This window comes from Miniopterus schreibersii (assembly GCF_964146895.1).
Source record: "Miniopterus schreibersii genome assembly, chromosome: 11".
In the NCBI taxonomy this organism is placed as follows: Eukaryota; Metazoa; Chordata; class Mammalia; order Chiroptera; family Miniopteridae; genus Miniopterus; species Miniopterus schreibersii.
In genome coordinates, this window is record NC_138111.1 from 6,612,966 (window position 1) to 6,627,666 (window position 14,701).

The window sequence follows — 14,701 nt, forward strand, 5'->3', positions numbered from 1 at the left end:
ACCAGAAAGCAAATAAAAAGGTAACACCTTATGTAAATGACTTTTAGTACTTTTAAAAGAACAAGCCTTGAAAAAGAGCAAGTTAAATTCCACCTCCTTCTGCAGCAATTAAATTCCACTGGCTGCAGGTCTGCCAGATCTCTCAAGGCTGGTTACTGCTTCTAAAGCAAACCGAACACCCTTCCTAACCAGGCAGGCAGGAGTATTCTTAGTTCTCAGCCTAGAATCAGAAACGGCAGAGGATATTAAAAATGACTGTGTCTCCTACATAGGAACAACCAAAATGCTATATGCAAGTCCCCCATGTAATCAGCATCCCCGGAACCCCATAAAAGGCTCCGGAAACAGACTTAATGCGATGGAGCCAAGTCTGCAATCAAGGTGCTTCTTAGCCTGGCAGCAGCTGCACTCTCAGTGCCTGTTTATGACAAAAGCCAAACCAAGTTATGCTTTACTTCAGTCTACTAAAAATAAGCTTCTGGAAGCCCAAGGCAGGGCCCTGGATACCACGTGGCATCACTGCATCATTTTCTCTTTTCAAATTTCATTTACCAGGTAGATTTATCTGCATAAAGCACAGGCAGGGCTTAGTGCTTCCTGCACACAGTAGGCATAAAGCTAATATTTATTGAATGGATGCCCATGCCCACCCTCCGGTAAAGGAGGTTTGTAATTAAATATGTGCACCGGCCCAATCCAAAGCAAACACTGATCAAAAAGTATCTCCACTTGGAAAATCCCCTCTTATCAGTAACATAACAATAGCAATGCTGCAGTTTGCAAAATATTGGTACCTGCTGTTGGTTACCAAAATGCTTTGCAATTAACAACTCATTAACAGAATGTACGAATTCTGCCACTGCTAAAATACCATGCTGTGAATTTAATAAAGAACATGCGACGTAAGTTTTTTTATTATTATTATTAAGATAGTACTGCCTCTACTGTCTAAGAGAGAGGGAGGGGGAGGTAAGCATGGGAATAAAAAAGAAATATTTTGTTTGCTGATAGATTCACGTCCTTGGGTTACGTATCCTCCGCAAGGTGCCGGTGACAATGGCTCTGATGCGCTGAAGTGCGCGGTCGGGGGGGGGGCTCGGAGAGCAGCAGGCTGCTCCCACAATGCACCGGAGCAGCAGCCCAGCAGCAGGTGCCAAGATGGCGGCGGCCGCCTCAGGCTGAGGCAGACAAAGGACGAGCAGCGCCCATGCCTCAGTCACAGCCCAGCCTGCAGGACGGGAGGATGCTCCGAACGGAGCCATACACAGCATCTCGGCCTCCTTCTCCTCTCCTCTCCCCCCAGCGGCTGTACCCTGGGGATCAAGGCAGCCTTTGTGAAATACAGACAAATGAGTCCTCGCTGCGCGGGGCCGGGGGCCGAGGCCAGCTCGGCGCGGAGGAAGCCCCGCCACCAGCAAGGGAAGCTTTTAATGAGAAACGCCCAAGATATCCATGGCAGAGGCAATCACTCAAAGCGGCTTGACCTGAATTACATATTTTCTGACTGCAAATTACTTTTAACAGCGTCTCTACCGTCACTTCAATTGACCTTCCTAACAAAAGGCCATTTATTAACTAGCACTCGGCGTCTCCCGGGCGGTGTGTGGGCCTCGAGGCGCAAGGGATGGCACGGCCGGGTACTGGGCCGCCCGGGGTCACAGGCCAGGCCCCGGCGAGCCGAGCGGGAGAAGAGGCCGTTAATGCTGGCCCGCAGAGCAGATGTGCGGGGAGGCCGTTTAAAGCCAACATGAACCTGTCTGGGAAGAGGCGTTGCTGGTCTAAAACATGGAACACCGGGGCCTACTTGCGTCGACTCCAAGCCTCACCCTCAGCAGCTCCTCGCCGGCCTGCACGTCTGTGCCGGGACCCTGCCTGCGCACACGTAGCACGCAGCACGCAGCACGCAGGCCGCACGCGCACAGCCCCGCCGCGTCGGTGCAGAGCCCTGCGAGTCTCACACAGCTCCTCAGGCTCCCAGGCTCCCGCCGAGGCCGGGAGGAGGCTGGGGCGCGTCGCTCCTGTTTTAGAGGGAAAACCGAGGCCCGGAGTTGGCAGACACCATGCATCTGGCAGAAGGCAGAGCCGAACCGGACCCCGGTCCTCCGCCCCCCGGCGGGGCTGCTTCCCCTGGCACTGTGCAGAGGGAGGCCAGCGTCTCGTCTGATGTCCGACTGAGAAAACAGTTTCAACACTCATTATATTTAAAATGCCAGAGCTCTTCTTTCTCTAGCCATAGCCCCAGTAAATGAAGCAAGGGGGAGAAAAGTATGGAAAGATAAAAGTAACATGGGATTAATTTCCCTCACACCTCAGTTTCAAGATTCAACATTTCCCTCATAAATAATTTACAACAATAAAAATGAGCTAAGGCCATGTTTGTGTAGGACGGAGGTAAATTTAGGCCTAATGAGGGAGATCTGAGCGCTGCACAGGAGGGAATAGGTTGATGCATGGCGCTGTGCGAGCCCATCGACAGCACACAGGGGCTCCATTACCAACTGCAAGTCGCTGGGCCAACCAGGAGGAGGGGGCAATTTGGGACACTTCGACCATCCTGGCTGTGTCTGCAAGGAGGGTCACTATAGCAATAGCCAAAAGTTGACCCAGTGTTTTGGATGACAAGATAAGAGATGTTGAAATTATTCAGAACTACAGGATGGAGCCGGCCTGAAACTAAGTGGGTTCTCAGTAAATGCCAGGTAAGGAATGAAGGTGGTGGCAGCACCTGGGAGTCGGGTCTGTCCTTGGGCGTGGAGAGAGTGTGGTGGCAACACTGACCTTGAGCTTTTCCTCCTAATTGAACCTCACAGGTCATCTGGTCCCAATCCCCATCCTAATCTCTACCCCCAGTGCCCAGGCAGCCCCTCTGCTAGATCATTTGCAAGTCTGGGGGCTGTAGAGTCTGGCTCTGGGCAGCTGTTCCTATGTCTGCCCCAGCAGGATTTCTCTGCAAGGCGGGTGTGTGTGTGTGTGTGCACGAGTGCACGCACCTCCCATATACATACTAGGACTAGATGGGGTCCATTAGGGTAAGGTGTGTTTTCCAAGCCAGAGGATGTTTTCCATGCTGTGCTGGATGGATACTATGCGACAACACTGGGCGGGAGAAAACCGCTTCCTGCTTCTGCCTGCAATGCTGCAAACAGTGCCTGGGGGAGGCCCCAGCTCCCAGCACTGCAGCACCTCGCCAATGCTGTCATCCCAGGTTCACAGAGAAATGAACTTTAACTATAAAGCCCCTTCATACAGACAGCACACTGCTCCCTTGTAGCTGATCAAAGAATTACTACAACAGTTTGCTTAATCCCTAAAAGTCAGCAGTGCTGGGCTTAACTGATGCTGAACATTGTTTCAGAATCAAAGGCGTGCCTCCCGGCCCCAGTCTGGGAGAAAACTAAGCTACTGTATCACAGTTGAAAACTCAGGGGAACTTTGATATCATCTCTGTTTAATTTCCCCGGCCCCGTGAGCCTGGGGTTTATCTCATTTTATCAACTCCTGTACTGAAATCAAAACCCAACTAACAGAGCTCAGACCGCTCTCCACCGAGGCCCCTTTAGCAGCGGGGTGGGGTGCAGGCTGAGGAGTTTAAAGATGGGGGCAACAACTGCAGGGGGCAAGGGGTGCTGCCTTCAAAGGACGCGCAGCAGGAACCCGGACTCGGCTTCCCTGCCAGCTCAGAAGCAGCGCCAGCCAGCACTGCCCGCCACCGATAAAGGCGTGACTCGCACATAACTTTTGAGGAGAGTAATTTCAAACTATTGGGGGGAGAGGCCAGTTAAATTGGGCTGCGGTAATTGAAATGACAAAAACAGTGGGTTAATTAAGTCCCCACAGAAGGACGAAACTGTGATCAGCTTGTTTGAAATCCAAAGTCAAGGGCACAAAAGACATAAAGTATCTGCCTACAGCTACCAGCTTGCAGGGCTGGGAGGAGCAGTGAATAAACATTTCGCTCACTGTGGGAAACGGCCTAAGAGCAGCCTTGACTGAGAATGGCTGTCCCCCAGTAAAAACTGCTGCTATAGCCATGAGCTTTGCCTGTTTTCCAGTGGCACTGATGGTCTGCAGGAATCCATGCCCTTCTGGTGCCCCATAATTATTGGTACCTTTTTGCTGACAAAACTTAAGCAGAGGACAGAAGGACACTGCCCCATGCACATAAGAGGGAACCCATGGTCAGGTTTCACCAGTGCACACCACCACAACACACACAAACACACAGAATGGGCCATCTCCATACAGCCAAGGTGCAGAGACCTACCTCCTCAGGAGACTGCGGGCTGAGGCCAGGGTCCATGCAGCACCCAGGTGAACGGCTAGCTGGCTCTTGGGCGCCAGTTCACAGGCTGAGGGGTGTCACTGTGCACCTCAGGATAGCATCCTGGCACTTCCTGCACTTTGGTCTGGACCACTTATCTAGAGACCAATCAGAAGCCAAATCACCCTGACAAACGCTGTTGAGTGTGGTCCGGTGGCAACAGGCCACAGGCTACCGGGAATGCTGCTAAGGTATTGAAAAACGAAAGCAAATATTTCTCTAAGCATACCTAGATCACAAAGAATGTTCCAGCTCAGGAACTAACAATGGCAAGCACTTCCTTTTCCCCAGTAGAGGTCTGCTGCTTCTACTAGAAGAATCTAGTGTATAAAAGCATCCACTCCATCTGACCTATGATTAGACTTACGTTAACAATTTGATTACCAAACAGATTTCCTGTAAACCACATGAGGCAGGCCTGGGGTTCAGGTTGCTGCAGCCCAGTGCAGTGCAACGCTAGATCTCGGAATTCATTCTCCAAAAATAAATCTGGGATCAGGTTCTACGGCACTGCAGTGGCCAAAGTCCTGCCCCTCATAAGCCTGACTCTGCAAAACCAGGATCCTGGTGCTGGTGGGGGAATGGCATTCTCCAGTATACCTGAGCCCTGCACCGACTGGCCCACCACTGCTGCAAATGAGGGTCATCCTTGCCCACTCCCTTCAGGCTTTAGTGCCATAGTGTCCCCTAAAGAAGATGAAGAAGGACAACCCCAACAGAAGGCAGATGCCCTACCAAGGAAACTATCCCAGGAGGCCCCAAGAGCAATGCTCTCTTGATGTTCAGTGATGTGAGATGAATCACACCCTTGCCCCGATGGCCACAGTGTCTGTAGAGAAAACTGATTAAATTTGGGCATTTAATCATTCTACCTGTATGCTGATGACTTCCAAAATACCTCCACAACCCGGAGTTTCCTCCCAAGACTCAGGTGTGTATCTACTGTCATCATCACCTGCATGTCCCATGAATACCTGAAACTCAGCTGACCTTGCCAGCCTCCCCTGGAGCATCTCCCACATTCCCAGCACCTAGCAGGGCCTGGCACAAAGCAGTCAGTCCACAAGCATCTGTGCTGAGCACTGAGGGAGGGTATGCACTGATGAAGGTGGAAAATCCAACACCCTGGAACAGAAGTTCCCAAATTCTAGCATGCGTGAGAGTCACCTGGAGAGTTAAAAGAGATTCTTGAACCCACTCCCAGATACTGACTCAACGTGTTTAGGATGGAGCCTCAGAAGCTGCATTTCTGACAAGCTCCAGTAATGCTCAAACAGCTGGTCCACAGTGCAGACTTTGAATACAAGGCGGCAGGTACTCACTAGATGTTTCATGACTGAATGAATGAATGAACAAATGAATGGAAAGAACCTGCAGGTAATCACCTATAAGGAACAGCCTCAAAACAAGTCCCCCAGTCACTCCCTCTGCAACACAGGTCACCTGGTTCCTTCCCTATGACACTCACCCCTTCATTCCAAACCTGGGTCACATCTTCCATTCTCCCCAAAGCTTCCCCAACTGCCCAGCCAGACAGGTGCTGTCACTGAGCATCCTGATGTTGTCCAAGGACAAGGTCTTAGTATATAAATGTGAACACACGAACACACAGCCTTGTCTCTCCGGTTATAACACACTTTCCCTAGAAGAGCATAAGTTATTTAAAGGCGCTACGTCCACCAGTGCCTGGCTCAAAGTGGGTACACTCAATAAATGATTATGGATAGGTGGATGGAAAGAAGGGCGGATAAATGAAGTTCCTATCACCCTCTCAAAATTGCCCGTTTCACTGGATTAAAGAGGGCACATCCAGCAGCCCCATGCAGGACAAACAGCACAATTGCAGGGATGGCCCTCTGCAGAGGAAGGGAGGCGGCCTGCAGCACTCCCGGCAGTTCCGGAGGTGGGTCTCAGTTCAAGCAGGCCGGACAAGGGCTGGCAAGGGCCAGTGGATCTCCAGGCTGGCTGCACAGACTTGCCTAAGGCGTTTGTAAGAACCACAGCCGCCCATTCCAACCCCCGGGTTCTGATGTAACTGGTCTGGGGCCGAGACTGGATAACGCCACTGTGCTGGGTGATACAGCAACAAACAGAACATGCCCACCACTTGTGGAGCTCACAGGCTGGAGGAAATATCTTAAAAGAAATGAGGGGACTACAAACAAGGGGACAGTTCCTCTGCCTGGTGAGTCCTGGAGACATGGGAGAAGAGCGGCCACTCGAGCTGGTCTCCAGGAGAGGCGGAGGGTGTGGAGTAGCAAAGGCATCGCAAGCGGAAGACGCAGCAGCAGCAGCAGCAGCAGCATGAACACAGAGACGGCTGGGCGTGGCAGGTGGACCCTGAAACAAGCTTATGAAATGTTTAAACAAACAAACATAACACTCTGCACTTCTCTGCTCGTTCTAAGGGCTAAGCAATGGCATAGGTCTACAGGAAGGAGCACCCGCTGGTCGGAAGGGACAGATTGCCAAGTCTTCCGTTCCTAGTTCCTCTCCTGGAACTGAATGCTTCTCAGAGCAACACCACCTCCTGCAGAGCCCGTGGGGCCTCCTTACGCTGTCAGCTCAGTGGGAGAACAGGAGGTAAAGCAGGGGAGCGAGAAGGCTGCGAGCTCAGAGTCAGAGGGACCCAAGTTTGAGTGCCAGCACTGACCCATACTTACAGCTGTGTGACCCCAGGCAAGTCAACTAAACTGGGCCTAAGTTTCCATCCCTATAAAATTGGAATAGGAGATAATACTATTTTCTCTAGAAGGTTATAATGTGTATAAAGAACTTGCATCAAAAGACATACACGCAATCCACAGAGTGAAAAAGATAACCTACGGAATGGGAGAAAATATTTGCAAATGATATATCTGACAAGGGATTAAACTCCAAATCTATAAAGAACTCCTATAACTCAACAACAACAAAAACTAAAATGATTAAATGAAAAAAAGGGCAAAGGACCTGACTAAACATTTCTCCAAAAATGACATACGAGTGGCAAACAAGCACATTAAAGGAAGTGCAACATCACTAACGCAAGGAAACACAAACCAAGACCACAATGAGATACCACCTCATGTCCATCAGGATGGCCAGGATCAAAAAACGAAAAATTGGTGTTGGCCAGGATGCGGCGAAATTAGAACCCTGGGACACTACTGGTGGAAATGAAAATGCAGCTGTTATGGAAAACAGTATGGTGATTCCTCAAAAAATTTAAGACAGAATTCCTATACGATCTGTCAATTACACTGGGGATACACCCAAAGAACTGAAAAGGGGTCTCGAAGAGATATTTGTACACCCACGTCCACAGTGGCATTATTCACGATGGCCAAAAGGTGGGAGCAACCCAAGTGTCCACAGACAAATGAATGGATAGGCAAAATGTGGTACATCCACACAATGAAGTATTGTTCGCTCTTAAAAAAGAAGGAAATTCTGATGTGTGCTACAATATGAATGACCCTTAAGACTTTATGCTAAGTGAAACCAGTCACAAAAGGTGAAATACTGTGTGAGTCCACTTACATGAGGTCCCTGGAGTAGTCAAATTCATAGAAATAAAAAGTAGAGCCCGGCCAGGCGTGGCTCAGCGGTTGAGCGTCGACCTAAGATCCAGGCAATTGGGGTTCGATTCCCGGTCAGGGCACATGCCCGGGTTGCGGGCTAGGCAGCTGGTCAATGACTCATCATTGATGTTTCTATCTCTCTCTCTCGCTCCCTCTCCTTTCCTCTCTCTGAAATCAATAAAGATATATTTAAAAAAAAAAAAAAAAGTAGAAATGGTAGTTGCCTGGGGCTGGGGGAGGGGAAAATGAGTCATTTAAAGAGAATAGAGTTTCAGTTTCTCAAGATGAAAAAGTTCCAGAGATTAGTTGCACAACATGAATGTACTTAATGCCACTGATCTGTACAGTTAAAAATGATCAGGATGGTAAATTTTATGTTAAGCATCTACTGCCTTGGCCGGTGTGGCCCAGTTGGTTGGAGTGTCATTCCACACGCCGAAAGGTTGCAGGCTGGATTCCCCGTCAGGGCACACACCCAGGTTGCGGGTTCAATCCCAGGTTGGGCTGCATGCAGGAGGCAACCAATCCATGTTTCTCTCTCACATCAATGTTTCTCTCTCTCTCCCTTCCCCTCTCTCTAAAAATAATGTCTATAAACATGTACTTGGGTGAGAATTTTTTTAAAAAAGCATATACAACTGTGGTTCTCATATTTCAATAAGTATAAGTACAATCCAAGGTTTGTTTTAAACATGCAGATTTGGGGGCCCTTTCCCCAGATATTCTGATTCCAGGCCTGGGTTTGAAGTCCCGGAATCTGCATTTTCATAAACATCCTAGGGATGTATTCATTATGTATTCATTTATGTATCTTTCCTAAAGGATCAAGGGATATTTTTAACACTTTGCTTTGCTGATCAGTATCCTTTTTAAAAAAAATGTGTGTGTGTGTGTGCGTGACGACCTTGTGTAGTTGACTCTAGCCACAGGCTCAAGAAGATGGCCCTCCAGTCCTCAGTAGGGGATGCCTGGGCTCCAGGTCCCCAGACCTCTCACATTTCAGCCTGGACAAGCTCTGCATCTCTCCAGAAGCGTGTCAAGCAAACCAAACGCATGCCACAAGATGTCCCAAACAAGGAGGTAATGTCAAGCACACCTTGCAGTGTCTCTACCTCCCAAGCAGCTGGGGAGAGCAGCTCTGATGCAGGCAACCCCACTGCAAACAGCACAGATAATCCACAGAAACCACAACTCCCAAGGGCAGTCCAGCAAGCAGAGACCAAGAACAGCCAGTGGGGCCAGGGAAACTCGGGCCAGGGAAACGCTGGCCATGGAGGGCCTCAGAGCCAGCAAGAACAGCCTGGGGGAAAGGCAGCTCATTGAAGGAACCCGGGCCTCCTCCCACAACCTAACAAGCAAAGGAGATTCTGCTCACTCAACCGCAGCCCACTAAATACAGTGTTCTCGGCCCACCACATCCAGCCATGCAGTCATTTGTTACCCTCATCACCATAATAGCACCTTTGACATTTCCCATGTTGACTCCAACACCATCATTACTTTCCAGTGTGGCAAGGATGTCGCTCTTTGAGCATGAAGCATGGAGCACTTCCAACCTGCTGGGGCAGAGGGGCCCAGGACATCTAGATTCCGATGCCCCCAGAAACAGATCTGCTGTGAAACTAAGATCAACTTTCAGCTCCCACCTCCACCATATCCAAGGCCCCGAGAGGGGATCCAGCAATGTGTTGGTCATGCAGTTTTTGTGGAATGTACTACAGTGAGATATTCTTGTATTTCTTTCCTTCCCACACACATATTGTCTAAATAGCAGGCCCACAAAACTGAGGTCTGTCCCTGAATCCCACTTAAATTTAGTGAGGGGCCCCCCCATCCCCCACAATGTCACACGCATTCACATACCCATTAGCTCACTCAGCCTTATGGGGTAGGATTTATTCTTAAGCCACTTTAACAAATAAGAAAACAGAGATTCGGAGAGGTTCCATGAGGTTCCACAACTTGCCTAGAGTCACCTGAGTTCCAAAAGGTAGAGTGAAATTCAAGCCCAATGTTCTATCACCCCTTCCTAGCTGCCCTGAGAAAAGCTAAAATAATAAACGCAGAGAGGCACTCTAAAAAATAAAAAATAAAGCCACTCTTCTGATTAACCAGTTAACAAACCCTTAATGATAACCACTAACTTTCATTGACCACTTAATCCTGTGGCAGCCACCTAGCTAAACACTTCTCATGTAACATTTCCTTTACTTCTCACTATAATCCTATGAGATAGAATAATCATTAGCCTCACTCCACAGGTGAGGCAACTGAGGCTCAGAAAAGTTCATTAATTTGCCCAAGAACACAGTGAGCAGGAAAGCCAAGGCTTACAATGAGGCCTACATCGAAAGCCCTTACGTTTAACCACGGTGCACGATTCCAGCTAGAGTGGGGAAAACACACCAGCTGGACGGAGGCAGGGCAGGGAAAATGCCTTCAGCATAAATCAGGAGTGTGGCCAAAAAGCCAGAAGGAAGGAATGAAAAATGTGGACGAGAGAAGACGATTCTAGGCTCAAATGAACCAGTAATTGCCATGTCAACGGCTTCACATGGGTCTTGGCACCCAGGTCCCAGCAGAGGCCCTATCTCTCAGAGTTCCCATTTAAATATTCCATGTGTGGCACAATATCCCAAAAGACCCCGCACAATTTCTGGAGAGCAAGAAGGGTGTCACCCGTCTCCTGTAACTAACCAACCTTCGGAGTGCACTGAGTTTTTCAGTTAGTCTAGGTGTCCACAGAGCTTATCTCCTAACTTTCCTAAGGCTTTTCTGGTGCAGCTGATAAGATTTTCTAGCCCTGTTAAAACGAGATGAGATCCAGCCAGCTGTCGAGAAATGTACAACGAGATTATATTGAGGAGGAACCACCAGAGACAAAGGCCGCTAAAGAGGCACTGGCCTGCTGTCTGCCTCTGTGGCAGAAATCGGAGTGGGCGCCGCTTCTGGGACGGGGGTGGGGCGCAGGGAAGGGGCCATGGCCATTTGCCTTTCGCCCCGGGGTGGCCTTCCCCTGGCCCCGCTCAGGAGGCTGCTGAGGAGCAGGGAACAGGCACATCTTCGCTGGAGAGAGAGCCTGGCAATTCAGGAAGAGTTACGTGTTGGTAACAAAGGGGCAGGACGCTCGTGGGTCTGCCTTCTGCACCCGGCCTGCCCCCGGGGATGGGCGTCCCCTGGCGCTGGACCGCAGCTCCCGTCCCGAGCCCGGCCCTCGTGCCTCACTCGAGCTGAGGGCCTGTGGGGCGCCCATCCACACACCCACCACCCTTCCGGTGGGCACCCTGAGTCCCAGGTGCCCAGGCCCAGCGGCTCATCTTGCAGACAGGTGCCCTGGCTACTGGGTGTCCTCTCCACCGTGCCCAGGTCCCAGGTGAGGCCACACCCCAGACGATGCCCCCGGCTCAGGTGCACGCTGGTCTGCGCCCACGTGACCACGGAGAGCCGGACCCCAGGCCCCGCCAGCCCGGCGACGGTCCGCAGGCTGTGCCCGGGCGGCCTGGGCACAGCCGCACCTCGCGCCCTGCCCGAGGGGCCCCCGGGAGGCCCGCCCCGGCCGCGGCCCCGGGGCGCTGCGCGCGCTCCGGCCCCGAGCTCCGGCCGCCCTCCTGCCGCAAGGCCGGGCCGGGCAGCGGCCGCCGGGCCTGTCCCCGCGCCGGCCGGGCACGCAGCCCGCGGGCCTCCGCGCGCCTCGGCTCCGCCCGCCCGCCCGCCCCTCGGCCCGGGGCCCGCGCCCGCCCGCCCGCCCGCCGGGGAGCGGGGCCGGCTCGGCCGAGCCTCGGCGCCCGGCCCGCGGCCTCACTTAACTGTTCCCCGCTGGGGCGGCGGCTGCTGCGGCGGCGGCGGGTCCCGGCTCCGTCTCACGCAGAAGCAGCTTCTCATCGCCCGGGCGGCGCGGGAGGGGCCGGGCCCGGGGCCCAGGCGGCGGGGCCGGCGCCGCAGCTCGAGCGCGAGCCTCCCCGGCAGCGGCGGCGGCGGGGGCGGGGCGCGGCCTGGCGGCGGCGGCGGCGGCGCTCCGGGCGCGGGCCGGGCTCCGGGGAAGGCGGCCGGCGCCCCGGGCGGGCTCGGGCGGGCGGAGGGAGCGGGAGCCCTGGAGCTCGGGCGTCCGGAGCCCGCGCCGCCGCCCCGGCCCGCACCCCGCCTCCCCCCAACCCCGGCCTCCCCCAGCCTGCGGGCGGCCCCAGCGCAGCCTCAGACCCCCGGGAGCCCAGGCCCTCGGAGCCGGGACACCGCTGTCCCCTCCCCCAGGCGGCCTCTCCCAGGGCCGCAGCCCGCTCGGCTCTCCTAGGCCTCGCTGCACCCAGACCAGTCCCGCGCGCTGCCTCGGATCCCTGGAAGCCCCCAGGCCTCTTGGAGCCTTGGAAAACCGTTACACACACACACCACGCGTGCACACACACACCACGCGTGCACACACATCACACACACCACGCACACACACACACACCACGCACACACACACACACTACACACACACCACGCACACGCGCACACACACACCACGCGTGCACACACCACGCGCACACACACCACACACACACACCGCGCGCGCACACACACCACACACACACTACACATACCACGCGCACACACACCACACACACACCACGCACACACACCACACACACCACACACACACCACGCGCACGCACACACTACACACTACACACACACACCGCGCGCGCACACACACCACACACATACCACGCACACACACCGCGCGCACACCACACACCCACCACGCACTCCCACCGCGCGCACACACACACACCACGCGCACACACACACACCGCGCACACACACGCACACACACACCACGCGCGCACACACACACACCGCGCACACACACGCACACACACGCACACACACACCACGCGCGCACACACACACGCACGCACACTATGCACACACCACACTCCGCGCACACACGCACACGCCAGGCGCACACACAGGTTGGCCTCTTGCAGGGACACCAGGCCCACCCAGCCCTTCTAGGCTTTACTGAAGCCGGGGCCAATTCTTCCGTTCAGCTCACTCCAGTTCAGTGGCCCCTACTGCCCCACCTGACCCAACACAGGGTTCGTCAGACCTCAGACCCCACTGATAATCCCAGGCCTCTCAACCGGGCCCCAGTCTCTTAGCAGTTTTCCACATTCCCACAGAGGCCTAGAGCTAGGGTTATGGGGCCAGCCTCAGGGAAGCATCTAGAGGGAGAGGTTTAAGCAGAGGTGCTCCCCTACAGTACTTGGGGAAAGATACAAGCCAAATATGCCCTATGCAGCCCCAGCAAGGCGCCCCCAAGCAGAGGCCAGCATGGGATTTGAAATGACTCTGGTCAGAAGGCTGGAGCATTTGGAGCTAAGAACCATGCATGCAAGAGTGATCTGCATCAATTTGCTAATACACCGAGTCTCGTTTTCACACATTCTAGGCTTTTTCAAAATAGCTGTCTGATCCTAAAGAAAAGAGTGCCAAGCTGAGTTGGCTGTGGAAGAAAATGTCCTGTGGGGAAGGAAGCCATGTATTCAAATGGCACTGGTTCTGATGGTTTCACAGGCAAGTTCTAGCAAACCGTTAATGAACAGACAATCCCTATGTTATTTAAGCTGTTACACAGAAAAAAAAGACAAAAAGTTTTCAAGGTCATTTCTCAAGTTTAGTATAACTCGATACCAAAATCCAACAGAGATAACATCAAAAAGCAGAAGTGAAGATCTATATAGAACACTAGTTCCCCAAAAGTGTAATATATATATTTTTTGCAGTCAAATAATTTGAGGAAATGCTGCATGCTATTTATAGTCTGCCTTTTGGAGAATCACATAAGTATTAGTATATTAAGGTCTGTGTGAAGTCCAGGAGTGAAGAAAACTGTTTAACCTGCCATTTCTTAAACTCATCTGAGCCAGGACCAGAAGTTCACCAATTAATCTCTAATATGTAAATTACTGCTATAGACCAACCCACTTAAGTATACAGTAGTTGTAAAACTACTGAATAAAATTTTAGCAATTTAAATCTAGTTGCTGTAAAACAAATTAAAACCCATCATGATCAAGCAAGATTTATCCCAAAAGTACAAGGATAACTCAACATTAGGGAATCTGTAAATTCATCCCATTGTTAAAGGAAAATAAATCATAGGATCTTATTAACAGGATAGATGCTTTAAAAGTATTTAATAAATTTCGACTACTTATAAATTTTTTAAAAACCTCCTAGTACACTAGGAAGAAAATTTAAACTTTTTAAAAACATGACAAAGTTTATCAAAAGCCATCAACAAACTTTCTAATGGTGAAACACTAAAGATATTCTCATTTAAGTAAAAAACAAAACAAGGGTGTCTGCTATAATTGCTAAAAACTGAAGCCAATGCAATAAAATAAGAAAAATAAATAAGAAATACAAATATTGGAAAGGAAAAGATAAAATTGTCATTATTTGTTCATGACTGAAGTGCATACCTAAAACTAAGAATTGAAGAGACTCAACTAAAAATTTTAGAGATTTTGGTAAAGTGGCCAGTTCTAAGTTAAGCATCAAAATCAATGGCTTCCCTCAATGCTAAGGGGAAAGCCTTCCTCTCCATAGAGACGGGCTTCCACTAGAATAAGACTCTTGGCCTCTCTCCACTCTGGGGAAGATGAATAACTTGTTTGATTAGTGAGTTTGGGAGAAAGCCATGGACAAGAATAGATGTTTCTAAAAATAAAAAATAAAAAAAGACAGATACTTCTGAGTTCTCTTTTGGCTTTGGCTGATGGAGGTAGCAAACATTTTCACATACTCTCTGCGTGTGGTAAGTGGACCTGTT

The 14,701-nt window shown here is 51.4% G+C and overlaps 1 protein-coding gene across 9 annotated transcripts in view; it reads right to left on the reverse strand.

The window, feature by feature from the left end:
• MVB12B (multivesicular body subunit 12B) overlaps positions 1 to 11,855 on the reverse strand; it is a 142,190-nt gene extending 130,335 nt beyond the window's left edge. For 5 of the 9 annotated variants that reach the window (XM_081151097.1, XM_081151101.1, XM_081151103.1 and 2 more), the window contains exon 1: positions 11,692 to 11,855. In XM_081151097.1, coding sequence (XP_081007223.1) covers positions 11,692 to 11,766 — 75 coding nt within the window. In that variant the 5' untranslated portion in view covers positions 11,767 to 11,855. Of the gene's footprint in view, positions 1 to 4,264; positions 4,774 to 11,691 lie in introns of those variants that run through there. The other 4 variants (XM_081151099.1, XM_081151105.1, XM_081151104.1 and 1 more) reach the window with 3 other exon arrangements.
• Between the last annotated feature and the right edge of the window lie 2,846 nt (positions 11,856 to 14,701).